The following is a 27,200-nucleotide window of genomic DNA, read 5'->3' on the forward strand; positions in this document are numbered from 1 at the left end:
AAAGTCCCTACATTTTCGAAACTATTAATATTCCTACTGTGTATATATTTAAATTAAAACTGTGAAATCTCAAACTTTGGTCGCAGAATGTTCCAAATATTCTATGTTACACTCGAAAAATAATTCACGTCAGAGTTACGTGAAAAAAGTTGGAGGGTGGTGTACAAGACGCAACCGCATTGTTGACGTAGGACTACGAAATGTTCTACGGTTCGGACGTTTTCGAAGATGTCGCGCAGCAGGAGAATGCATACGATGAGGGTTTCTCAGTTAATGAAAGTGAAACGGAAAAAAAATTAACCCACCGATAAGATAGAACATAATTTATTTTCCTCACAAATTATTTGATTTTTATATCATTTTGATGTACTTAGTGACAAATTGAATGGGTGAATCATGGGTTACTCTGAGTGTTCGGAAAATCATTCTCAAATCTTACGTTGGTGATAAGTTGTAACCTCCGAAACCGTACAGAGTGCGTCCCTGTCGCTTCAGAGCGTAGACGACATCCATGGCCGTGACAGTTTTGCGCTTAGCGTGTTCAGTGACGGCCACTAGGAGTCAGTGACGGCATCACGCATATTTTCTAGGAACACCTTCAGCACATCTCGGGTTTCCTCGAAGATCAGACCGGAGACGCTTGACACAACCACGTCGAGCCAAACGACGGATAGCAGGCTTGGGAACACCCTGGATGTTTTCACGCAGAACCTTCCGATGACGCTTGGCGCCTCCTTTTATAAGCCTTTGCTTCCCTTTGCTTACTTGATGCTTGTTTGTCGTTGATTGGGAGAATCGAAACTAAGCCTAAAGCGTAGATAGCAACCTCTTATATAGACAATCAGCTCTGCCGGTACCATATTTTCTCGCCTCCCATTGGCTATATAATATAGCCAATGGGAAGCGAGAAAATATGGTACCGGCAGACCTGGTTGTGTACACGCCAAGCGCAAAACCGTCACGGCCATGGATGTCGTCTACGCTCTGAAGCGACAGGGACGCATTATGTACGGTTTCGGAGGTTAAAACTTATCACCAATGTAACAAAACGGCCCTTTTCAGGCCTGGGTTCAATCCCAGTCAACGCTGCCGGGAAGTTTTGTGGCATAACTTCTCTGATCACGCCTTCCTTCGGGGTTCCCGGTTCATGAGTTGATGGGTCGATAGGTAGGGTCCAGGTGTGGGCATGCACAGTTGTACACACCAACTGCTCATTTGGTAATAACTTTTCACTCAGATGTTGAAACTTAGTTTTTCTTTTAAGTAATTGACAGATTAGGCTATAGATATGCGAAGATTTGGTAAAGCTTAACATTTAAATCATCACTAATAAATTTAACACTTAAATTCCGAGATGTGTAGTGAATATTGCTTACCTCATTTTTACAACGTAAAAACAAATACAGTTTACTACTAGCATTAAAATCTACTTTATTTTACATATCTATAATAAGCTAACACTCTATTCTATCTACTGCTTTAAAAAGAACGATGCTCCGTTAACTGTGTGCAAAGTTATTAGCAAATGAGCAGTCCGTGACCAAAACTGTGTATGCCAAGCATGGGTGTGAGTAGCATTGGTGCATGTAAAACAAATCCAAGGAAAAAAACAGCATTTTGGCGTGTGGTTCTGAATTGGCAACAAAATGTTCCGCAATTGTATCCTCCCTATTCGTACACGCCCGAAGATCGGAGGCAAATGTCACTTTGACTTGTTTCATCTAGGAACCATTCTCTGATGACTGTGTTGGGGAAGCAGCACATGCATGTACGTAATTGGTGGATTTGTTAGTTATTTAGAAGCTTTTGGACAATGCTTGACATTTACCACTTTTTCAATAGTTTCAATTTGAAAATCAACCGTGAATAGCATTGTTATCGATGCGTAGAAATGTTTCTGGTCGATTGGTGATAAAATAATTGAAATTGGTCCAGGGGCAGCTAAGTTATTAACGTTCAAAATCTTTCATAATTTCATTTTTCGCTTTTCATAAATTGTACCCCCATCTTCCTGAAAGACGTAGTCCTACGTCAATATAGGTAGCTTTCGTCCATCCCTTTCTTCACGCGAGAACTACGTGATTCTTTAAAAAAAACATAACTCATGAACCATATGAGATAGAAATTTGATGTCTTCAGTAAAGTTGCTTCAAATTAATTGTTCTACAACTTTCCAAACATTGCATTGGTCTATCTGAAATAGTTAAAAAAAAAATTGTATTTTCATTTCACCACGCTCTAATTTCACTAACATAAAAAAAATGGTCAAAAAATATGACGTAACTTTCCCGAAGAGTAATATAGGGGAAAAATCTACTTTGGCTTAATCGCCTATTCCCGGCCTACCGAGCACAAAACATGTCAAACAAACATTTAGAACGATGGTTCTAGTCAACTACAAGACTAAAGGGTCTCCCATCCGTTTGCGTTGCGTTGACTTAAATTTGACAGTTAGACAACAGATTTAGCTGTCACTTTTCCGCAACCCGTCCGATCCGGATCAAATCTGCGTAACCTTAAGTGTTGAAGAACGCAAAAATTATCTCGAAAACAAAAGGCACACTTGAAGTTTACAAAAGGCGCACGCAAATTCACTTTTCTTTCCGTTCGATAGGCCAAAGAGAACCCAAATGGCCAGGCCTATTCTGCGCGGCGTGTGAGGTGAGGTGACAGTGAAGTGACAATTATTGTCACCTCGGGTGATGTGACTCTCCATGCAGTGGCATCGCGTAACCTCACTTTTTACCTGTGCACCAACTTTCAAAAACAGATTTAATGCCATGTTCATACTCGAATCGGTTGAAAAATACACTTTACCTTTTAGTTAACTTGATATCTAGCCATTGCAAGCAATATTTTGATAATTGCTTATGTTTTGAGAGTTGGTGCACAGGTAGATTGTGGTTAAGGCGACGCCACTGTCTCCATGCAAATCAAATGGAGAGTCACCTCACACTAGGTGACAATTGTCACTTCACCATCACTTCACTGTCACCTCACCTCACACGCCGCGCAAAATAGGCCTAGGCATTTCAATGGCTAATAGGCCCAAGAAAACCCGTAGGCCAAATTGAGCCGCCAGAAGCAGTTTTGCATATTCAACAATAAACTAATATTTAGCGACCCCCTTGTCAGAACTAACGGTACAGAGGTGACCTCAATGGGTTCTGAAAGTTTATGTTGAAAACGAACTATTTAAAGAGTAATAATGTGAGAGTATTTCAAGGGTGTTATATCATGGAAATAGCAAGCTCTAAAATTGACTAGAGAGCATCCACGAAGTTCCATTAATTAAAAAAAAAATGCGAGAACTTTTAGCAAGCACCGATTTTTTCAAGAAATTCCAGAGAACTTCTAAGAAATTTAAATATTTTTAGATTTTTTCGTTATATTCAGTGAAGTTCCGAGTACTTCGAGGACGATCAGATAACTTTACAAAAATCCCATTAACTTAAGCAAATTTGCAAAGGAGTTCTTTGGAATTAGGGGATATTCCGAGAATTTTATGATTGATCTGAAAAGTTTAGAAAATTCTGGGAATTATAAATATGTATCAGGAAATTCACCTGATCAATTTAGAGAAATTAAGGTAAGCAAAGAAAACTTCAGGGTTGAACTTTCCAGGGAAAATTAGTTATTTAAGGCAAAGTTCCGTGTGCGTTCATAAACTTTATAAAACTTAAGGAAAACTGCATAACTTAAAGGCAATTAAATCAATTCCAGTAAAATTGTGGGTTCTTTTAAAACATACTAAGATATTCAGGGCAGTCTAGATAATTTTAAGGAAATTGAGAAATATTTTGGGCAGTTTTGAAAACATCAGGAAACTCTAGTGAACTTCAGTGAAAATCATAGAACTATATTAATTATTTCGTTGTGGGAGCTTAAAGAAGTTCCTGAAATTTCAGAACAACTTCGAAAACTTCACAAAGTACATAGATCTTCAGAAACATTTGGAGAACTTCATAAAAGTCTATGGAACTTAAGGGAAGATCCGAGAACTTCAGGACCTTATATGGACATTTCGGGAGCATTTCAAATTAGTTTAGTAAAGCCACTAAATCAAGGGGAATTTCAGGGGAGTTCAGTTCCATTAGTTTCACTAAATTAGCGGAAAATTTCAAGAAGTTCCCAGATTTTCAGAGAACTTAAGAGACGTTAAGAAAATTATTGAGGTTTTCACAGAAGCCCAGAAGTTCACAGAAGCATCAACATTTTTAGAACCGTTCAATTAAATTCAGGGTAGTACAACAAGATTCATGAGAACTGCAAACTGCAAAACAAACCAAAGGAGAAAAAAACCTCAAGAAAGATTGATCTCGCTAAAAAAAACTCACCAAAAAAACTTCAAACTTTCAACAGATATTCCAGATATATTAAAGATATTCCAGAGCAGCGAAATTACATACATTTTAAAAAAAGGTTTGAGAAGTTCAGTGAATTGTTAAAACTTTAGAGAAGATTCATGATCGTTAAGCAAATTATGGAAACTTTAGGAAGTCTGAATTTTTTTAGAGAAGTTAAAAACAATGATGAGAAATATTGCGAGCATCAGGCTAGTTTCTCAAACTACAAAAGAACTTCAAGGTAGTTTCACTACCTTCAGGAATATTTTGGGAACTTTCAAGTTATTCTGAAGACCTCATAATAGTCCATTCCATATTCAACGGGGATTTCTCATGGAAATTCACTTGGAGTTCTTCTCAGCATGCGCTTTGTATTCTCCCGAAACTCTTATAGAATTATTTCAAAAATTCACTTGGAACGCTTCTCTGGATTCTCTAAAGGGCCACGCACATTAGATCCGTTTGCGTTGCGTTGACGTAAATTTGACAGTTAGACAATAGATTTAGCTGTCACTTTGCCGCAACGCGTCCGATCCGGATCTAATGTGCGTGGGCCTTAAGAAACATCACAAGAATATAATCAGGTTACTTCTCGCAACTACCCTCCGAATCCAATTTTCTTTTAATTTTCCTAGGAATTGCCTTGAAATTCTCCTCAGTAAGAAATCCTATGGAAAGATTCTCAGAATTTTCATTGAATTCATTTCAGATTTCTTTTTTCATCTCACTCTCCTTGGAATTCTACTTTTTCATTTCTCCTAAAAAATTCCTTAGATTTCTCACCTTAATTTGTTTGGCAATCTCTTCAGGAATTTTTTTTTCGAATATCTTTGAAGATCTCCTGGAGTTAACTGTAATCCTCCTTTTAGCATCCCCTTCACCCCCTAAGTATTCACCAAAAAATTAAGAGGACTTATGCTCCGATTTCAAATGTGTGTATCCTCAGTAAAAAAAATATTAAATTTCCTGAGTAATGATGAGATTCTCTGATACTTCCAGGTATTTTCTGTAGAAATAAAATTCCGTGCTAATTCCCATTTTTCAGGTTTTTCCAAGTAGTAGCCACCTGGAGGTTTAGTCATAAACTTTCTATTGAATCTTTCCCTCTAAAGGTTCCTATCGTACATATTTAAGTGTTTATGAGATTCTAATTGAATAAGTCTAAAACATAAAACATTTATTTGGTATGCCATCAGAACGACTAATTTTCTTCCCTTAGGTTACTTTTTAGTCACTATTTGGTCACTTATTTCTTCAACATGGTCACTAAAATCACTATTTTTGACAGCATTGATCACTACCAGCCCTGTATTAGGGAAAACACATCAAGCACAGAATCAAGACGAGCAACTGAATCCGATCAGCGGTTGAGCCTTGATAGCTAGCTGCTTGCAGGCAGCCTTTCGTTGTGTACTGGAGAACACCACCACTCAACACGCGGTGATTGAATAAACACCGTTTGGTGTGACCGGATGGAATTCAACTTTGAAATCTGTGTTAGGGAAATCGCTTTTCGCAAGCAATCGGTGATAATTTTTACTATGATGAGCTTTGAAGGAAAATTACCAATCGATTGGCTTATTTAGTATTAAAATCCATCCGCTATTGACAGAGTTATAAGTGGTCAAAACCTGACCACTTTTGGTAACATGGTCGATTTTGTTTTTTTTAATTGCATCCCCAATATGTTGCCGAGAGACGTAATCCTATGTCAAAATTTAAACTTTGCGGGAGACGATGTCATAACACTCGAAAGCAATTTTGTGAACTATGAAGTGAAACAAATCCTAGTTCTGCATGATGATTTTGTTTCATTGTATTTATTTTTAAAGTCGCCGGGAAATACCAGCTGACGAATTGTTTTTTTTTTATGACGACTCCTTACTTGAAAACAGGCAAAAACTCACAAACAGGCTGCTTTTCTCATGGTATATAGAGTGCTAATTCAATAATCAATTAATTACCTCGACATTATGCCCCTAATTTTGGCTCATACATAAATTCAGCAATCAACTAAATTTTCAAAAGCAACCAAAAATATCCATTAGTACCATCCCAATGACGCGTTCATCTGGATAAAATTGATAAATAGCAGATTTTAAGCGATGGGCCCCATCTTAGATCCATAGGAAAACAATGGAGCTAATTCCCCTACAAAAAATTCTATAATCCATATTAAATTTCCTATGTAAGCGCCGATCGAAACAAACATTTTGACGTCACTACAAGGTTGATTGAGTAAAAAACGAATCGTGCAAAGCGGAATGAAAGCTGAGGGAAAAACGGATTAATCATTTTGTCAAGCTTCTGCTTTCATGTCACTGCTGTTGTTGGCGGTGGCATCGATCGGAAACTACACATAATATGTTTTCCAATAACTGTTCACAGAGGACAGTGCAGTGCAAAACATGTCTGGTACCTCTATATATGCATTTAGATTAACAACTGAAGTCCCTCCTTCTTTACACATTCTGCACTCAAAATAGCTCACCCCTCTTAGGATTTCCTTCCGAATTGTATGAATGGGGCGGGGCATAAAGTAGCGTTTGAGCAGAATATGTAAAAAAGGAGGGACTTAGAATGTTAATCTAAATGCGGTACCAGACATGTTTTGTACTGTAGTAGGGTTCACTACCCCATTTCTGGCTTATTAAGCACAACCCGCACTTAGTCTTTCTTAATCTAGCGCATTTTAGCACCAAACGGAATGTTATTATTACTGATGGCTTCCAAATTTATTTACCTTTATGTACGTACCGTAAAATTTGATATAGAGAAACAAATTGTTTAGATATTGTTATAAGTCTAACACTGCTTCTTGACGCCAAACTCGGCCTACGGATTCTAAACTCGGCCTTACGCATTGAAACGCCAATGAATTCACTTCGGCCTATCTGATGAAGATAAAAATTGATTCGGTCGGAGCGCTTCTTTTGTTTTTGGGAATAATGGGTGCAAATCTTCATATCACGCGTTTTCATTGACTTTATTCGGTAGCTTATTAACTAAATTATCGTACCACACGCCTAATTGACTTGTTAACTCTGAAATCATGGATTTATTTGAAGTTTTCTGCTCGAAAGGCCCAAAATCGGCGATTAGACCGAAATAGTTCTCTACCCTACTCTATTTTGTAATCTATGAAAGGAAATCACAAATTGGGTGGCATAAAAAACATGGCAATTGAGAGATTGAGCTCGTGAGAGTTAATTTTCTCACAAATTTGGTAGCGGAACAGCTCCGTCTCTGGAAAATGGCCGGACGATATGATTAATCTCACCAATACAATCAGGCCTACAATTCCACACCTTCTATAGACTGGTTGCGGGAACTGATGACCTTGACAAATGTCCAAATAATACTCTTTAACAATTTTGTGGTGGTCCTGAAAAGGACCGTTTAGTCGTGATGGTTGAGTAATGCTGAGATATTAGGGTGTTCAACACAGATGAGGCTGGCGATATGTTAATTGTTTGGAGCAAGGTTGACGCACTAGGCATTGATGAGCCACAGCTTCTCACGAGGAAACTGATTTCGATCGCGGTGCGGCTTCTTCTTCCTTCTATGGATGCTCGCTGCTTTCAGGATGCCTTTCGTGGTGTACTGGATAACGATGTTCAACGCGACACGCCGAAAGCACTGCTGCTACTGATGCTGCTGCTGCGGACACCGTCGACCGGACACCACCACACACGGTGATTAAATGAGCACCGTTTAGAGCAACCGTAAAGCTGGGTTTAGACAAGGCAAGTCAATTGATCAACTCAGTTGAATTCAATTGGCTTGAAAAGTTGAGCCTGGTTCAACTTTTTTTCAATTCAAGTGAGTTGATCAAGTCAGTTGAATGGCATGGTTTACACGTTCAATTCGCGTACAAGTCAGTTGAATTCAACTGACTTGATCAATTGACTTGCCCTATCTAAACCCAGCTTAACGGTCGTTGTCATTTGTGCGACTATTTTAACAGCGCACAGCGCTCTCATTTTAGTTTAGTCACTCTTCTCCACACCGGTCGCTGCTATCGCGGTTATCAATTTACTCGCCGTAGTCCGTACCGGTAGTGAGCATTTTGACATTTCTACGAATAGCAACCTTCCTCCCGCGCTGCTAAATTTGGTAACGCGCTTCTCACCGAGAAGCCGACTGCTATTTCAGTTACGCGTATGGCAGCCCCCGATACGGTAGCTGCGCTATGATGAGGGCTGCTAAAATGAGTTTAGCAGCGTACCGTTACGGTTGCTCTTTAGTGAAGCAGGATCGAATTCGATTTTTAAATCTGTGTTAGGGAATGCGCTGTTTGCAGGTAATCGGTGATAATTTTTATCACCATTGCAACAGGTGGACATTGTGTATTTTTCAATAGTGACTTATTGAAAATTAATAAAGCGTTCATTGTAGCAATTTGCCAGATAAATTTCCAATCGTTTGGCTTGTTTAGAATTAAAATCCATATGCTATTGACAGAGTTATGTGTATGTAATCAACACCTGACCTCTTTTCGTAATGCGGTCGAATTTGATTTTCTGAAATTGGACCCCCAATATGTTGCCGAAAGACGTAATCCTACGTAAAAAATACTCTTTACCAAATTTATGATGGTCCTGAAAAGGACCGTTTTCTCGCGATGGTTGAGTAATGCTGATCTATTAGGGTGTTCAACACGGATAAGGCTGGCGAGCTGTATGTTATATGGAACTCACATACAGGCTGCTTTTTCATTGTATACACAGTGTGATATTCAATAATCAATTAATTATCTCAACATTTAGTGGCAGACCATTCAAAAATTTTGGTAACATACACAAATTCTATAATCCATATTAATTTCCTATGCCGATCGAAACAAACATTATGACGCCACTACAAGGGTGACTGAGTAAACGAAAAGTGCGAATCGAAATGAAAACCGAGTGAAAAACGAATGCACCAATACATTCAGGCCTACAATTCCACACCTTCTATAGACCAGGTTGAGCTTTGATAGTTAGCTGCTTGCGGGAACTAACATCCGATTGATAACCTTTACAATATCCAAAACATACTCTTTAACAAATTTGTGGTGATACTGAAAAGGACCGTTTAGTCGTGATGGTTGAGTAATGCTGAGCTATTGGGGTGTGGTTGGCGAGCTGTTAATTGTTTGGAGCAAGGCTGACACGCTTTTCATATATGACCCACAGCTACTCACGAGGAAACTGATTTCGATCCAGCGGCTTCTTGCTCCTTCTATGGGTGCTCATGTGGGCTCTGCGCTCTGCAGCTCACTGCTTGCAGGCTGCCTTCGTGGGGTACGCCACACGCTAATCAATGCTGCTGCTGCTGCTGACGTTGACGACCGGACACCACCACACACGGTGATTAAATGAGCACCGTTTAGTGAGGCAGGATCGAATTCGATTTTTAAATCTGTGTTAGGGAATGCGCTGTTTGCAGGTAATCGGTGATAATTTTGATCACCATTGCAACAGTTGGACATTTGTGTATTTTTCAATAGTGACCTATTGAAAATTAATAAAGTGTTCAATTTAGCAAATTGGTAGATAAATTCCCAATTCTTTGGCTTGTTTAGAATTAAAATTCATCTGCTATTGACAGAGGTATATGTGGTCAAAACCTGACCTATTTTCATGCCGCGGTCGATTTTGGTTTTTTTGGAATTGCACCCCCAATATGTTGCCGAAAGACGTAATCCTACGTCAAAAAATATAGAAATCACAGACGTAGTCATACGTCAAATATAAAAGATCGGAAATGGCCGAATTTTAGCAAAAATGTGAATGATTGTCCATAACAAACAATTATGCAAAGTTTCGTGTAAATCGAACTTTTGTTCAGCCATTTCTGGGCTTCTTCATCACCATTGTGAAAATCGAAGAAGGTCGAATCAAAAATTCATTTTTTTTTTTGCTATTTGGCCTCCAACTGCTCTATTCACTACTGTCTGCAAAGTAAGCATTTGTTCGTCAATCCCTCGTAGTATTCAACTTGCTGTCAGAGTTGGGAAAATTAAATTATTCTCATAATAAGTGTGTGAAATCGAATTTCAACTTTACTAAACGATTTTTCTTGCTCTCCCTTCTCTCTTCCTCCTTCGGCTACAGTGGGATACCGCCGGTCAGGAGCGCTTCCGTACGATAACGTCGTCGTACTACCGAGGTGCGCACGGTATCATCGTGGTGTACGACTGCACCGACCAGGAATCGTTCAACAACGTGAAAACGTGGCTGGAGGAAATCGAACGCTATGCCTGTGAGAACGTCAACAAGCTGCTGGTCGGCAACAAGTGTGATCTGCAGACAAAGAAGGTAGTCGACACGACTACTGCTATGGTATGTGTGATCACCAACCAGTCATCCGGAATCGCCTAACTTGACCCTTTCTAAAACCCGCAGGAATACGCCAACCAACTCGGCATTCCATTCCTGGAGACGTCCGCCAAGAACGCAACCAACGTGGAGCAGGCATTCATGACGATGGCAGCGGAGATCAAGAATCGCGTCGGACCACCGTCGAGCGCAGCCGAGGCGCCCAGTGCCGTCAAGATCGACAAGAGCCGCAGCGTCGAGTCAAAGTCCGGCTGTTGCTGAACAGTTTTACTTTTGTTGTTCTCAGTTTCTCTTGTATATTTCCCCCCAAAAAAGAGAGGAGAAGGCGTAAAGATAACAACAACAACAACAAGAACAATAGGCTTTTGTCTGCTTCTTCTGATGAACTAAAACTAATGTGCACTACTATTACTAGTACTCTTATTGAAATACTACAACTTATTACTACCATTATCCGATTCTTCATTAAATGATCACAACACAACAGAGCCACAACAGCACGGTCGGACGTTTTTTTCCTCCATCAGACAAGGCAAGGAAATTGTGTCACAGAATTCTTGCAATCAAGTTCGAGATACTACAGAAACAGCAGATTAACAAAGAGGGATAACCAGTTTAGTGTATGATTTAACCCAAGATCTATTTAGACACGTGGACGCCCACAGAGGGACTTTGCGAAGGGAAATAATGAGAAAAAAAACGCTAGTATAAGAAAATAATTATTCATTAGAGGAAATACTTTTACTAGAAAGAACCAACCAAGAGAAGGGAGGATACAATGAACGGAGGATTCCAAAAAAAAATAAGAGCGAATATTTGTAACGTTCGAGCCGAGAAATGGACGGTCGAAACGCTTTGAAGACATACAATAAACAATAGAGACAAACACACAGACATAAACAAGTGATGGTAAAGTTTAAATAAATTAGCAAATATAATTTTTTGGCCAAAAAAAAAAGATAATTGCGAAGCGAAACAAAGTTGTTCTTTTCCGAGGAAAGAAAGCTTGTGCTCGATCTGCTCCTTTCCCGGCGCTCACCACTACATTCACCCGCCCATCTTTCGAATTAGGTATCTATCGCATGGCTCACTAGTAGATTGGTACTAAACACGCATGAATTCGTACAGATTTTGTTGTTGTGCAAAGGTGAGAAGCAATGCACGAGTTGAAAAAAAAATCTCGTTATTCCACTAGTAATAGCGAATTAGTTTCGTCCTCTTTATCAACTTTTTAATACAATTAAAAACAAAATGAAAAACTACATTAGCTTTTTGTCTGTGAGAAGTAACTCTACTGTGAAATCTATCTAAGCAAAAGATGAGAGAAACACAGACGAAGAAAGACGTGGAAGCAGTTTTCGGGTCTTATCAAGTAGATTTTTTTTTTGTATTATCAAGAGAGAAGGAAACCTAACCCCCTTTCTTTGTGTCTAATATTTTAGTTAGGCGAAAGCTAAACGAGAAACAATATAAATATATAAAAAATATATATATTGGATGTATTTATTCGTTCATTAAAGTTTGCTTCATCTGGTAGGAAAATGGTTATCAGTTTTACTCCGGAAAGTCACATGGTATTTTTTTTTGTGTTTTACCTTCCTCAACAGAAGCAATATCCTTAATGATAAACATCGGCACTAGAGGGCTACAGCTGCGCGAGACTCTTTCTACTTGAACCCTTAAAACATATATTTTGTATTGATTGCTGATTCTTATCTTAGAAAGGGAACTGAAATAAAAAATTCTACTACTTATTGATTTAGTTACTATTGAGGCATTCAGTGAACATTCTTTTGAAATGTGAAAGTGTAAACCCAACAACAACAACAACAACCAATAGACGGAACCCGTAAAGTTACAGCAGAGAAATCGTAAATAAAAAAAAACTTTAAAATTGATAATTGGTTTAATTCTTTGCGCATAAGTTTCCCGTAAAATATATCTGAAATCATTCGATGAAATAATCGGCGTTCTAATGCAACTAGTTTAACAGTCGACTAGGAAAACATAACTATTAATCTACTGCCTGACTTATCATTGCAGTTTATTTCTCATATTGGAGGTGGTGTCCTCGTGGCAGTTTGAAGACGACAGTTGAAGAAAACGACGAGTAGTACTGCAACAAGCTTGGGAAGCCGTCAGAGTGATCACACTCTGTATTTATGTGCGGTGTACAATGCACCCGACCGAGTTCGTGAACGAACTAACTTATCGAAACCCATTGAGGCAATTGTTCTGGCTGACTTCAATCTAGCAGGTGTTTCGTGGAAGCCTCTCACAGCGGCTCTATCCACACCATGTACGCTTTGTATTTCATACAGAATCAGTTAGCCATCTCGATATCTATTCACAGTGCAGTAACGCTATCTCAAGCAGAGCGTTAGCGTTATCTTGATTAATGAATAATGATTAATCATAATCACTAATCATGATTTTTAGAGATTAATTTTTTAATCAATAATCAATAATCAATCTTGGAATTCTCAGGGAATTTTCAAATTCCTTTATCCAGCAAATTTAAAAAAATAATATACTATATTGAATTACGCCAGAGAACCTTGGCAGAAATTTTAAAATGTTTCATAAAGGGTGATACGGTCAAAATTTGGTCAAGGGAAAACGCGTGTAAATCGGTGAAATCGTTTATTTAAAAAATCAAATTAAATTTCTTTTTCAAGTTCAATTAGTATAAAATTCAGGAAAAATATTCAGTTAGGCTTCCGCTTTTCCAAATCCGAATTGCCGGGCCTTACGCTTGACCCCTGCCATCAGATTTTGTACAGCCACCTTGTCCACCTTCTTCGCCGCAGAAAGCCAGTTTGCCTTGAACTGCTGCTCGCCCTTAGCAGTTTTTTTTTGGTCTTCTTTAGGTTCCGCTTGAGAGTAGCCCAGTATTTCTCAATTGGGCGGAGCTCTGGCGTGTTGGGAGGGTTCTTGTCCTTGGGAACCACCTGCACGTTGTTGGCGGCGTACCACTCCATGGCCTTTTTACCGTAATGGCAAGATGCCAAATCCGGCCAAAACAGTACGGAACAACCGTGTTTCTTCAGGAAAGGCAGCAGACGTTTATTCAAACACTCTTTCACGTAAATTTCTTGGTTGACAGTCCCGGAAGCTATGAAAATGCTGCTTTTCAAGCCACAGGTACAGATGGCTTGCCAAACCAGATATTTCTTTGCGAACTTTGACAGTTTCATGTGCTTGAAAACATCTGCTACCTTTCCCCTTCCTTTTGCCGTATAAAACTCCTGTCCCGGAAGCTGCTTGTAGTCGGCTTTGATGTAGGTTTCGTCGTCCATTACCACGCAGTCAAACTTCGTCAGCATCGTCGTGTACAGCCTCCGGGATCGCGCTTTGGCCGTCGTATTTTGTTTATCATCGCGATTTGGAGTCACTACCTTCTTGTAAGTCGATAGTCCGGCTCGTTTTTTGGCTCGATGCACAGTTGTAGACGATACACCCAGCTTATTTGCGGCATCTCGGAGAGAGGGGTTAGGGTTTCGCTTGAAACTACCGGCAACTCTCTTTGACGTCTCAGCGGCTTCCGGTTTTCGATGTCCCCCCGATCCAGACTTCCTGGCTGTCGACAAACGTTCCCCAAACACTTTAATTACATTTGTAACGGTTGATTTGGCAACTTTTAGCGATTTTGCCAACTTTGCGTGCGAGTAGCTCGGATTTTCGCGATACGCGAGCAAAATTTTGATACGCTGCTCTTCTTGCTTGGACGGCATTTTGACAACTGAAGAGTGAATTGCAAAATCAAAATAGGAGCAACATTCTACACACACACACCTTCAAAATGAGGGGTGTTCAGGTTTTTTAAATGCAAAATTGAAAGAAATACGTCAAGTTGATATTGACCAAATTTTGACCGTATCACCCTTTAATACACCCAACTTACTCTCACCCTTTGAAAGAACTCATTCTGGAGTGGATTTATCCTCAGTAACAACATACATTCTTAGGCTAGAACTGTGTTTTTTAAGATTGTGGAACATGGATAATTTCTAGAGATTTTATATTTTTTTTTGAAATATCGGACTCAATGAAATCAAACTTGGAGAAATTCAAGAATACGGACATAGAATAAATTCCAAAAACTCCGATTTCAAATACATTAAGGGCCTTGGTATAGGCTTATGTACTTTAATTAAATAATTTAGTAGGAATTTCCAAGGATCTCAAGGGAATTCAGATCACAGGATGCTTTTTTTGCACGGCGAATGAGAACGACTCAAATTTGAGTTTAGTTCACTCATAATCGCCAAAAGTGCAGGAACTCAGCGATGAGTAAAATTTGTCTCATGTTTTCCCAGGATTTTCCAGGGAAAAATTCCCGAATTTGAGAAAAGTAAAGATTGGATTCCCTCAGTCTATTGGTACTACTCCGAGACTGAATAAAATTTTCGTTAATTTCCTCATTTTCCGGCAGATTTTTTAGGTTTTCCACAGGAAACCATGGGACAAATTTTACTCATCGCTGAGTTCCTGTACTTTTGGCGATTATGAGTGAACTAAAATCAAATTTGAGTCGTTCTCATTCGCCGTGTGGAAAGTGAAATCTGAGGGTAGTTTTGAGTAGAGAGGATCTAGTATAAGAGAGGAGTGGATTCAAAACAAGCTGCCTTGGCAACCCGTGCTTAGGTGATTCCTAGCAACACTGCCATTGCTATCAAGCTGCTCGATTGGCTCTGGTTTTGATAGTTCGTTTGGCCCAAAACTAGCTAGTTTGCTCCCGGGACGGGACATGACAATCGAGCTTCTCACTCTTCTTAATGTTTTTGAAGAATGCCCTTCGGAAAGTTGTGCGTGGTGTTTGAAGGAGTTGACCAATGGTGCCAGGAATGTAAAATATTTCTCTATTTTAAATTTGGATTTCATCCGGAGTTTCTACCGCAGTCTAGCAGCTTGAACATCATTTTTGCTCAACACAATAAAAATAACCATAAACAAACAACAATATCCATCGCTTAAAACACGCAGTGCACTCAATTTTTCAACTCTCCTTTCGCAAATATAAACAAATAGCAACGCCATTGACGTCAACATTGATTCCGGCATCACTGCCAGCCAGATTGATGCGATCCCTCTATCCTTTTTCAAAGAGCCTGAATTCCTTTTAAAATATCCTTTTTATTCCACGATTACTACTGTCAAATCGACCAATCAGAAACAGGCTCGGATTTGACAGAAAATTGGCTCGAAATCGCTAACCGATTCTCAAGTCCCGTCCCAGGTTCGCTCCTCTCTTATAAGGGTTTGTACCGTCGGGTAGAGTCGGTGTATTATGAGTCACGCCAAGAGTGAAGCCAAGTCTACCTATTAAACTGTCAAGCCGGCTACCTATCTTGCAAAGTAAACAAACATTACGATGCTATGAAAGATCCACGAAAGGTATTGCAATAAAATATAATATAATCGAAGAAATAGAATGGATAAAAACGCAGTGAGCATTAAATTGTCATGGGATACGTTTGATAATGATCAGTAATGATAATGTCTAGTATTTCTTGTTGAGATAATTTGAAAACATTACTGTTTACTACAGCCGCTGATTTTTTTTTCTCGCTAGAAGTCATTTGAAGTTGACGTAGAAGTCCTTTGTTGCCAAGTCAAAAGAAAGGGAATCTATCGAAAACCGTGATGCGAGTTCAACTGCTTTTCTCTTGGCGTGACTCATTATGCTCATTATACACCGACTCTACCGTCGGGGTTAACCGGGTTAACCTCAGTTATATGACAGTTCAGTGGTATCCACACATAAACAGAATCTCTCGTTTGACAATTCGAATTGTGAACAAACGAAATGCTCCTGTGGCATGTCGGTTTGTCGGTGGTTTAACCATAGAGGTAACTCTAAAGGCCCACGCACATTAGATCCGGATCGGATGCGTTGCGGCAAAGTGATAGCTAAATCTATTGTTTAACTGTCAAATTTAAGTCAACGCAACGCAAACGGATCTAATGTGGGTGGCCCTTAAGAGCAGAAGGTCCCGAAGAAACGTGCTGTCAAGAACGAGCAAAACGATCGTAGTCGAGATCGTAGTAGCCATAAGTTTGAGTTTCCCGTACAGGTTCCCGCTTCGTAGTAGAAGGAGATCTAAACGCTCGCCATGAGGCCTGGCTTAACTACAGGCAGAACCAGAACGGTCGTCTGCTGTTCGACCACTCACAGCATGGGCTGTACTCCGTTTGGTTTTCGGATGAGCCAACATTTATCTCACCGGCGGGCAACCCATCGACGCTAGACCTGTTCCTGATAAATATCGGCTTGTCCAAGCCGGTAGCCTTGAACGAACTCAGCTCCGACCACCAACCGGTGGTGTCTGAGCTGGGCTGCAACGTGGCTCCTGCTTCAAGCCTGCGCAAGAACTATCATCACGTAAACTGGGCCCAGTTTGGACGCGTGGTAGACAGGCACATCATCGACAACCCGCCGCTTGACACCGTGGAGGACATCGACCGAGCGTTGGAGGGACTCCACCAAGCCATAACCGTGGCTGACGAGACGTGCGTCCGACGAGTTCCTGTGAGGAGTAAGTTTATTGCTATTGATTCCCACACCCAACTCTTAATTCGCCTGAGAAATGTTCGTAGACGCCAGTTTCAGAGGACTGGAGATCAAGCGAGGAAACGTGAAATGGCCGATCTGAACAAGGAGATTGCTTCCAGAATGGTCTCACTCCGGAACGAAAGTTTCGGGCGGCTTGTTAAGAATCTGGACGACCGCTCCAGACCATTCTGGAAAGTTGCCAAGGTCTTAAAGACGCACCCTAAACCCATTCCGCCACTAAGGCTCTGAACCATTTGGTGGATTATTTTAACTTTTGGTTAAAATTTGACAGATGGAAAGTTATCGATTAACCCTGCTATCCGAGCATGGTTATTTCTGACAGACAAGAAGTTAATTTTTGACAACCGTGGCTCGAAAACCGGTCGAGCGACAGCACAGGGATTTTCGAACATAGAAAATAACTTTCGAAATGTCACTTTTAACCACGAGTTAAATTTAACTCGGCAAATGGTTCACAGCCTAAGGCTCTGAACCATTTGGTAGATTATTTTAACTTTTGGTTAAAATTTGACAGATGGAAAGTTATCGATTAACCCTGCTATCCGAGCATGGTTATTTCTGACAGACAAGAAGTTAAATTTTGACAACCGTGGCTCGAAAACCGGTCGATCGACAGCACAGGGATTTTCGAACATAGAAAATAACTTTCGAAATGTCACTTTTAACCACGAGTTAAATTTAACTCGGCAAATGGTTCACAGCCTAAAAGAAGAAAATGATGACGATCGGCTCATAATCACCCCTCAGGAGAAAGTAAATGCGATTGGTGAGCATATTGCCAAATCGCACTTGCTTGGCTCCAACATCCAAAGTCCGCTCGAAGTTCAGGTTGAGCAATGCGTACTCAATCTTGATTCCTCCCCTTGTGCCACCCCTCCGGAGGATAGAATCACAGTGGAACAGATTTGCTCAGCGCTGAAATGCACCAAAAACATGAAGGCCCCCGGGTTTGACGGAATATTCAACCTAGTGTTGAAAAATCTCAGCATGAAGGTTCACTCTCTGCTGGCTGCTATCTTCAACAGATGCTTGGAACTGCACTACTTTCCAAGTATCTGGAAGACAGCGAAAATCATACCTATCCGCAAACCCGGGAAGGACCCAACGCTAGCTTCAAGCTACAGACCAATCAGCATCCTTTCAGCGCTGAGCAAATTGTTCGAGAAACTCATTCTCAATCGTTTGCTCAAGTTTGTCGAGGAAAATAACATTCTCCTTCCGGAACAGTTTGGGTTCAGAAAGGGGCACTCCACCAATCACCAGCTAGCGCGGGTGATCAATAACATCCGGAGTAACAAAGCTGTATCCAAGTCCACAGCCATGGCCTTGTTAGACGTTGAGAAAGCGTTTGATAATGTCTGGCACAATGGGCTTGTATACAAGCTGTTGCGGATTCCAACTAAACACTGTTTTGTAGTTGCTGTTACTGAGCAGCTTCAAAGCTGGAAATTTATTTTTGATTATGTTAGAGAAATCAATCATTGGAATTATCATTCAAACTTACTTTTTCAGTGTTTACATTCGTTGGTTAGGTTAGGATTTCAGTTGCCGTTGCCGTCAGTTCTATTTTCTAGAGTTGGAATCTTGTTAGTCATTGAATTGAACACGTTGATTGCTAAACGCTTACCTTAACAATAGAGCTAACTTATTTTAATCTTATTAGACACTACCCGAATGAAACTATTTATTATTTGTAGTTTTTAGATTTTTGTTAACTTTCGAAGTGTTTTCTCGGTTCAAACACGCGCCAGTTTGACAGTTGCAGCTTTTTCTCTCGTTCCTTCAAAGGAGTCGATCGATGGTCGTTCAAGGGAGTGGACGGTAGCTTCACCTCTACTTGTGCCCAGTGGTTGCGTCAACATTCTCCGACCCGTGAACTTCCTCAGTTCCTGAATGGCCATCCTCGGTTTCCGAAGTTTTATCCGGTTTCACGTCCAGAAGTGCGAGCTTCACAGCTGGCCTTGAAAGAATTCCTCTTGATGTTTGTACTGTGGCTCGTCTGACCTGGTTATCGGTTCCCTTGATAGTCTCTAGAATTCGTCCCCTTGTCCAGTTATTTCTTACATTCTCGTCGATGACTACAACTAAGTCACCTGGCTCTAAAGGCTTCACTTTATCAAACCATTTTGTACGCCTTGTCAACATTGGAAGGTACTCACGTACCCACCTTCTCCAAAATCCATCAACAATGTGTTGTGCCAATTTCCAGCTATCTCGAAGAATATTGCCATCGCCTACCGGCTCCGTTTCCGGTTGCTTCACTCCGCTCGATCCGTACAGTAAAAAATGATTTGGTGTTAGTGCTTCGCCATCTGCTTGCTCTAACGGCACATATGTCAGTGGCCTTGAGTTGACTATCCCTTCTGCTTCTAGCAAGATTGTTTCCAATACCTCATCGCTTGGATATCGTGGGCTACCAGATATCGCCTTCATCGCAGTTTTCACTGATCTCACTAAACGCTCCCATGGCCCACCCATGTGTGGAGCTGCTGGAACGTTGAACTTCCAAGTGGTGTACGCATTGGTAAAGGTAGAAGCACATTCCCGGTTGATGCCTAGGATCTTCTGTTGCTCTTCGGACAGCTGGCGGTTGGCTCCCACGAAGTTGGTGCCATTATCTGAATACACTTCAAGTGGTGCACCTCGTCGGGCAACGAATCTTCGAAAGGCCATGATACACGACTGTGAGGATAGGCTATGAGTAACTTCAAGGTGAACTGCTCTCACCGTTAGACAGGTGAAAAGTGCTACCCATCTTTTAACCATACTTCGACCTACCTTTACCTCTAGTGGACCAAAATAGTCCACTCCAACGTAGGTGAATGCTCGTATAAACGGTGTGAGCCGGACACTAGGAAGCGGAGCCATCATCGGAGGCTTGGGAACTGCATTCCTTACCTTGCATAGCTGGCATTCTCGCGAAACTTTTCGGATTAGATTACGAAGCCCAGAAATGTAATACTGCTGTCTCATTTCGTTGTGGACCGTCTCATTATTTCCGTGCAGAAAGCATCGATGAAAACTGTCGATTATTAGTGCCGTAACACGATGTTTTTTGGGCAATATCACGGGATATTTGGTAGTATATGAAGCTTCCGGAGCGGCCCCTATTCGACTGCCCATCCGAATTATGCCATGGTCGTCCAGGAATGGGGTTAGCCGGTAAAGGGAGCTGGATTTGACAATTGTTCCTTCGTTTTGCAGTATCGTTACTTCATCCGCATACGCTTCGGCTTGCACTTGACGTAGCACTGTATACTCGGCTTCCTGGATTTCAATGCGTTGTAGAGCAGAACCTCGTTCTTCTACCGGAATCCTCTTCATCAGTAGAGAAACCGCTCGATGTACGTAGGCCATAGCTCTGACCAGACGGTTCCAATTGGAAAATCGGTTCTCGTTTATCAACTTCTCCAGTACATTGAATTGATGTAGGAGGACAGGACGAAGTTCTTCACTGGTGGTAGTGTGATTCTCAGCTTTCACGGGCCATTCATCAACTTCTTTCGCAAGGAACTCTGGACCCTTGAACCAGCGGCTATCGGGATCAAATGTTGGACCACATATCCACTTAGTCGCATCATCAGCTACATTCAAAGCTGATGGCACGTACCTCCATTCATCCAAGCTGCTCAGGGAGAGTATCTCCCCAACACGGAATCCCACAAATTGGTGGTAACGACGGCTGTTCGAGTGTAACCATGCCAGTACTGTGGTTGAGTCTGACCATAGGAAACGTTTGCTGATCGGAAGTGTAAGCGAAGAACAGACTGTCTGCATCAGTCGGGCCCCAATCATAGCTGCCTGTAGCTCCATCCGAGGAATCGAAAGCGGTTTCAAAGGAGCCACCTTTGTTTTTGAGGCCACCAATGCACATCTCGTTCCTTCTACGCAGTCCAATCGGAGGTATGCTACGCAAGCATAGGCTGCTTCACTTGCGTCTACAAACACATGTAGTTGAAGATCTCGCATGGTTTTTGATGAAAGATTCCCGAAGTAACATCGAGGCACCTGAACTTCTCCAATTAGTGCCAGTTGCTCTGACCAACGGTACCACATATCGAGCAAGCTCTCCGTAATCGGTTCGTCCCAGTTTGTTCCAGATCTCCAAATCTCCTGCATTAAAATTTTCCCATGGATGGTGTAATGGGAAATGAAACCAAGAGGATCAAACAACTTCATCACCATTTGTAGTACCTGTCGTTTCGTGGGTATCACGCTTCCGTTGAATAGTCGTTGGGATATCAAACCAGATGCGTCGAAAGTGAATACGTCCTTGAGTGGATCCCAAATCAAGCCAAGTACTCGATCGGAATTGATTTGCTTGTCGGAGTTGATGGATTTGTCTGATGATGCTTCAGGCTCTCCTAAAGCAGATAGAACTTCGGGTGCATTCGAACGAAACTTCCGGATTTCAAACCCTGCAGCTGCGTGAATAGTCTTCACTTCCTTCACAAGCTGCACTGCTTCCTCCACCGTATCCATACTGTCCAGGAAATCATCTACGTAATGGTTTTTAGTAATAGCTTCAACAGCTCTCGGATAGGTTGCAGAGTACTCTTCTGCGTTTTTGTTTTTTATAAACTGCGCAGAGCAGGGTGAGCACGTGGCGCCGAACGTGGCGACATCCATAATATAGATTTCAATGTTTCCATCCGGGCTGCTTCTCCAGAGGAATCGTTGAAACTTCGTATCGGTCACTCGAATCCAGATTTGGTGAAACATTTCACATATGTCACCACAGACTGCAATATTTCGTTCTCTGAACCGGAGAATAACCGCAACTAAAGATGCAAGAAGATCCGGTCCTTTTAGAAGTAGGTCGTTAAAACTGACACCTTCCACCTTCGCCGCAGCATCCCAGATCAGACGAATTTTTCCAGGCTTTCTTGGGTTAACGACTACTCCTAATGGAAGGTACCATACGCGTTGAGGATCCGTCTGCTCAAGCTCTTCATTTGTCGCCTTGTGTGCGTAACCCTTCTTCACGTAGCTTTCGATTTGTTCGTTCACTTTTGCTGCTAGTTCCGGATCTCGTGCCAGGCGCTTCTCCAAACTCTTCAATCGTCCTTTTGCCATGGGTAAGCTGTTAGGAAATACAGGATCATCGACTCTCCACAGCAGTCCTGTTTCATAATGGTTCCCCTTTCGGACTGTAGTTTGTTCCAAAATTTGGAGTGCGCGCTTATCTTCCTCGCCATCAAGCTTCTTGGTAACGGCACTTTCCTCGACAGCAAAGTAACTTCTCATCATGTCGTGTAGCGATTGATTGCTTATAGTTTGACCATAGTGAAAATTCAGGTTCTCTGATGTATGCACGCTTTCAGACTCCTTCCCAAACGCACACCAACCCAGTCGAGTCTTGACAGCAATGGGCCCTTCGTTCCTTCCTTCTCGTGTCTTCAAAGCAGTGAGCAGTCTTGCATGTTCCAACCCTATGATCATGCGCGGTGCAATATCCGAATAACTGTATAGAGGTAATCCGCTCAAATGATGGTACTGATCAGTTAGCTCTTCATAATTGAAAGACTGCTTGGGTAGATTCAACTCGTCGACGGTTTGAACATTCTCCATAGTGTACTTTTTATTGGAGCTACCACCGGCGATGGTCACACTAACGCGTTTCGATCCCTTCTCTTCTCTGGAAATATTCCCGGTCCACGAAAGCCATAACGGAGAAGAAGGCCCATCAATCCCTAGTTGCTCGGCGACTTCAGCTTCTAGAAGAGTTAGACTTGATCCTTCGTCCAGGAATGCGAAAATGTTGGCGACTTTGCCATTCCATGACAGCTTCACTGGCAAGTATCTGAATAGGGAATACGATTTACCGCAATGATGGTTCTGGGGAGCTTGCAAGCTGTTGTTAATCGAAGGTTCCTGCATCATCTGTTCTGTCTGCTGGACGTACTGAGCATGCAAAAGCTGATGGTGACGTGATCGGCAACCTTCGAGTCCACATTCCTTCTTTGAACGGCATGGCCATTTTCGATGAGGTACCAAACAGGTCCGGCACAGATTCTTTTGACGAACAGTCTTCCAACGAGCGTCAATGGTCATGGTTTTGAAAGATTGGCAGTTTGATATTTGATGACTTATATCTTCGCAGTATGAACAACCTTTAAGCGGTCGATCCTGGTCCTCTTGATGGCGTTCTTTATTCTGCTCACTCGATGACTCTTCAGCATGAACGAAGAGTTTCTCTTTGAATCTATCAGAACGACCCACCTTCGAGTTGCCTTGGCATGAATCCGTATTGATCATAAGGTCCGATGCCAGGCTGACTAGATTTGACATAAAGTCGTTGAATGTTGCTAGGTTGACATCAACCTGTGACTGTTTATAGCAACCCCATTGCAGTTTAAAATGTGTGGGTAGTTTCTCTACTAGTTCGCTCAGAAGCATAGGATTCGTGAGATGACTCTGCTGTTCCGCGATGATCATGTGGTCAATCAGGTTCTGTACCGCTAGTCCATAGTCAATTATTGACTTCAAATTATCTGCCTTCGGAGTTGGAGCAGACCGCACGCGCCTCAAGAGAGAATTGATGAGAACTTCCGGTCTTCCATACAGCATGCGAAGGGTTTCAATGACATAAGGTACCGAGGAAGGAAGTAGCAGACGACTTCTTACTGATTCTAGAGCATTCCCTCGTAGACATCGTTGAAGTCTAGACAGGTTTTCTGCGTCACTATAACCGCAAACCTCCGTGGAATTTTTGAAACTACTATAGAAAATAGGCCACTCTTCTGCAGCACCGGCAAAAGTTGGCAAATCTCTAGGCATAACTTGACGAGCGGCTAGTTGATAAGCGGTTGGTCCAGATGCTACTGCTACGTGTTGACAATTCTCCGACCCGTATGGGTTAATCCCGGATGAAACAGGAGCTGTTTGGTTATCCGTACGAGTTGCTGATGCTAATTCAACGTTTCCGAGTCCCACATTTACTGGATCTGGACGCAGACTACCGGGTGCAGTCGACAGGTATGGAAAAACGTTGCTTGTAACTGTGCGTTCACGTTCCATCATTGTTGGGGGGAGATTCCTGCGAGTCAAACTTTCTTGGGTTGCAAATGTTTCGGTGGTTACTGTTGGCAGCGCAGCCAGAGCCGATGAGAACGTAGGAATTGTATTCGTTCCTACAGATGTGCCCCATGGAACGGTGTTGACAGACATACGTGGAAGGTAGCTGGTTGACTTCACAGCTGGAAAATCAAGCAGCTGCACTTGTTGACTATTTACTTGGGGCGTTGCCCTATTGTCAAACGTTTTCGACGAAAATACCCCCGGTGGAGGTAGCAAAGGAGGCACTACTCTGGATACTAATTGGCTTGGCATGGAGACTTCAACTGCTAGGTTCTTCAATTGTGTCGGAGTAGAAACGATTGTCGATCCGCTTCCCGCAGGCGATACATCCAACTTCCTCGAAACTGACTGTGTTTCAGAGGTAGGAATTGTCGCTGTTTTCCCTTGCGTTGCTGCAGGTATTCTGCTGCTATACGGAAGTTTAGTATCCGTTTTACTTATGGAGCCAACCATAACCTCCTTTTCTAACCACTGTTCCAACCATTCCTGCTTCGATTTAGCACTAACATGACTTCTGTTGCTGGCCAAATCTTCATCGTCCTCCATCTGCATCAGTAGCTCGAATCTCTCTTTCAGATATTTCTCTTCCTCTTCCAAACGCTTCATTTTCAGCTTGTTTTGTTGTTCCAATAGTTCCAGGCGCAGTTGGGTTTGTCGAGATTTTCTACTTGATGCCGAAGTGTAAGCAGACATAGTTGAATTTGATTTCTCCTCTTCCTCCGCAGCTGCAGCTAATGCTTTAGATCGGCAAAGTTCACACATCCATGATCGATTTGGATCGGCGATCGATTCGGACACACCCGCACATCCGTAGTGTTCCCATGTTTCACAGGCATCACATCCGACCATATTCTCCGCGGAATCAGGCCTGTCACACTTTTTGCAGTGTTTTTCTTCATCCAGGTGTCCCTGCGGCATCTCTTATTGAAGGTTAGATTTCAATCCCACTCGGGAATTGAAAAACTTTGAAGAATGTTGCGGATTCCAACTAAACACTGTTTTGTAGTTGCTGTTACTGAGCAGCTTCAAAGCTGGAAATTTATTTTTGATTATGTTAGAGAAATCAATCATTGGAATTATCATTCAAACTTACTTTTTCAGTGTTTACATTCGTTGGTTAGGTTAGGATTTCAGTTGCCGTTGCCGTCAGTTCTATTTTCTAGAGTTGGAATCTTGTTAGTCATTGAATTGAACACGTTGATTGCTAAACGCTTACCTTAACAATAGAGCTAACTTATTTTAATCTTATTAGACACTACCCGAATGAAACTATTTATTATTTGTAGTTTTTAGATTTTTGTTAACTTTCGAAGTGTTTTCTCGGTTCAAACACGCGCCAGTTTGACAGTTGCAGCTTTTTCTCTCGTTCCTTCAAAGGAGTCGATCGATGGTCGTTCAAGGGAGTGGACGGTAGCTTCACCTCTACTTGTGCCCAGTGGTTGCGTCAACACAAGCTTTGTAATTTCAACTTTCCATTACATCTGGTTAAAATCACCCGTAGCTACCTCCAGCAAAGGTCGTTTAAGGTATCGTTGAATGGTTGTCTTTCCGACACGTTTTCCATCCCAGCAGGAGTCCCGCAAGGCAGTCTGCTGGGCACCTTGCTTTACAGCATTTACACTTCCGACATTCCTCCCCTTGGAGACGGTTGCGTGTTTTTCCTGTTCGCAGATGATACCGCAATAGCCGTCAAAGGAAGGATGCCTCGCGAAATAACGAACAAACTTCAACGATGCCTTAACGCCTTTGCTGATTATGCCACCACGTGGAAAATCAAAATCAATGCCTCCAAAACACAAACAATCATGTTCCTCCATCGGCAATCACCCAAACTAAAACCGGCTCTCTCTTGTACTGTAATAATGGATGGCACAAGGGTTGAGTGGTCCGCCGAAGTAACCTATCTCGGGATGTTGTTTGATGAAAAGCTCCTATTCCGCTCGCATGTGGAGAAAATCGTAGTCAAGTGTTCCGCCTTGGTTAGGTGTCTGTATCCACTGATTTGCCGCAGATCCCGCCTCTCAAGGGTGAACAAACTGGCCGTCTACAAACAAATCATAGCACCTGCGATCCTCTACGCAGCTCCGGTGTGGGAATCATGTGCACAGACTCACAGGAACAAAATCCAGGTCGCTCAGAATAGAGTGCTAAGGATGGTTCTTGATCGTTCTTTCGACACTAGAATAACAAATTTACATGAAGAGGCAGGCATTGCCAAAATAGATTCCAAAATTAACGAAATTAAGACTAAATTTGCAGAAAAATGTAATTTATCAGAACATGCTTTGATAAGCAATTTGTATATAGTAGGTTAGGTGTACATAGTAGTTGTAGGTTAGTTGTAGTTGTAAATAGTAGTTATAAGTAGTCTCCTTTTTCCAATTCAAATCAAACCAATCCCACCAAGGTGGTCATACTTTAAAATAGGCCTGATAGGACTAGGAACTTAAATAAAAATTAAAATCTCAATTGTACTAAAGTTGAAAAGACGCATCTGTGTTACTTAAAAAAATCATACATGTAAACCACACAATCACAAGAAATAAAGATCATTTAAATGGCAAAAAAAAAAATAAGTTTGAGTTTGAAGTTAAATAAATCATTCTTCTAATTATCCTTCGACAGAAGTAGTCGTCTTTCTATAACTCTCTACTCTCTCTACTATCACGACAGGTTATGGGCCCAGCCATCCTGTAACCCTTGGAAACGGAAGATTGTTAGTCGAAGAAAATTTTTTTTTTTCACGAAGAACCGGAAGAATGCAAGCGGAACAGAAGCCCTACCTTTTCGACGGGAAGAACTTCCCTAACTGGAGTTTCCGGATGGAGACGTTATTGGAGGAGCGGCAGCTGATCGATTGCATCCGGCGGG

The 27,200-nt window shown here is 41.6% G+C and overlaps 2 protein-coding genes across 2 annotated transcripts in view; one reads left to right on the plus strand and one right to left on the minus strand.

Annotated features, from left to right (window-relative positions):
* Rab1 (RAS oncogene family member Rab1) overlaps positions 1-11,652 on the plus strand; it is a 32,317-nt gene extending 20,665 nt beyond the window's left edge. Inside the window, exons 5-6 of the mRNA XM_065217241.1 lie at positions 10,448-10,675; positions 10,739-11,652. Coding sequence (XP_065073313.1) covers positions 10,448-10,675; positions 10,739-10,933 — 423 coding nt within the window. The 3' untranslated portion in view covers positions 10,934-11,652. The remainder of the gene's footprint in view (positions 1-10,447; positions 10,676-10,738) is intronic.
* The window catches only part of LOC135697445 (zinc finger protein 479-like), a 322,329-nt gene that overhangs the window by 196,646 nt on the left and 98,483 nt on the right, over positions 1-27,200 (minus strand). The window lies entirely within an intron of this gene.

Source organism: Ochlerotatus camptorhynchus, unplaced genomic scaffold (assembly GCF_037179485.1).
Source record: "Ochlerotatus camptorhynchus isolate MF236.1 unplaced genomic scaffold, CSIRO-AGI_Acam_v1.1 ptg000070l, whole genome shotgun sequence".
Classification (NCBI taxonomy): domain Eukaryota; kingdom Metazoa; phylum Arthropoda; class Insecta; order Diptera; family Culicidae; genus Ochlerotatus; species Ochlerotatus camptorhynchus.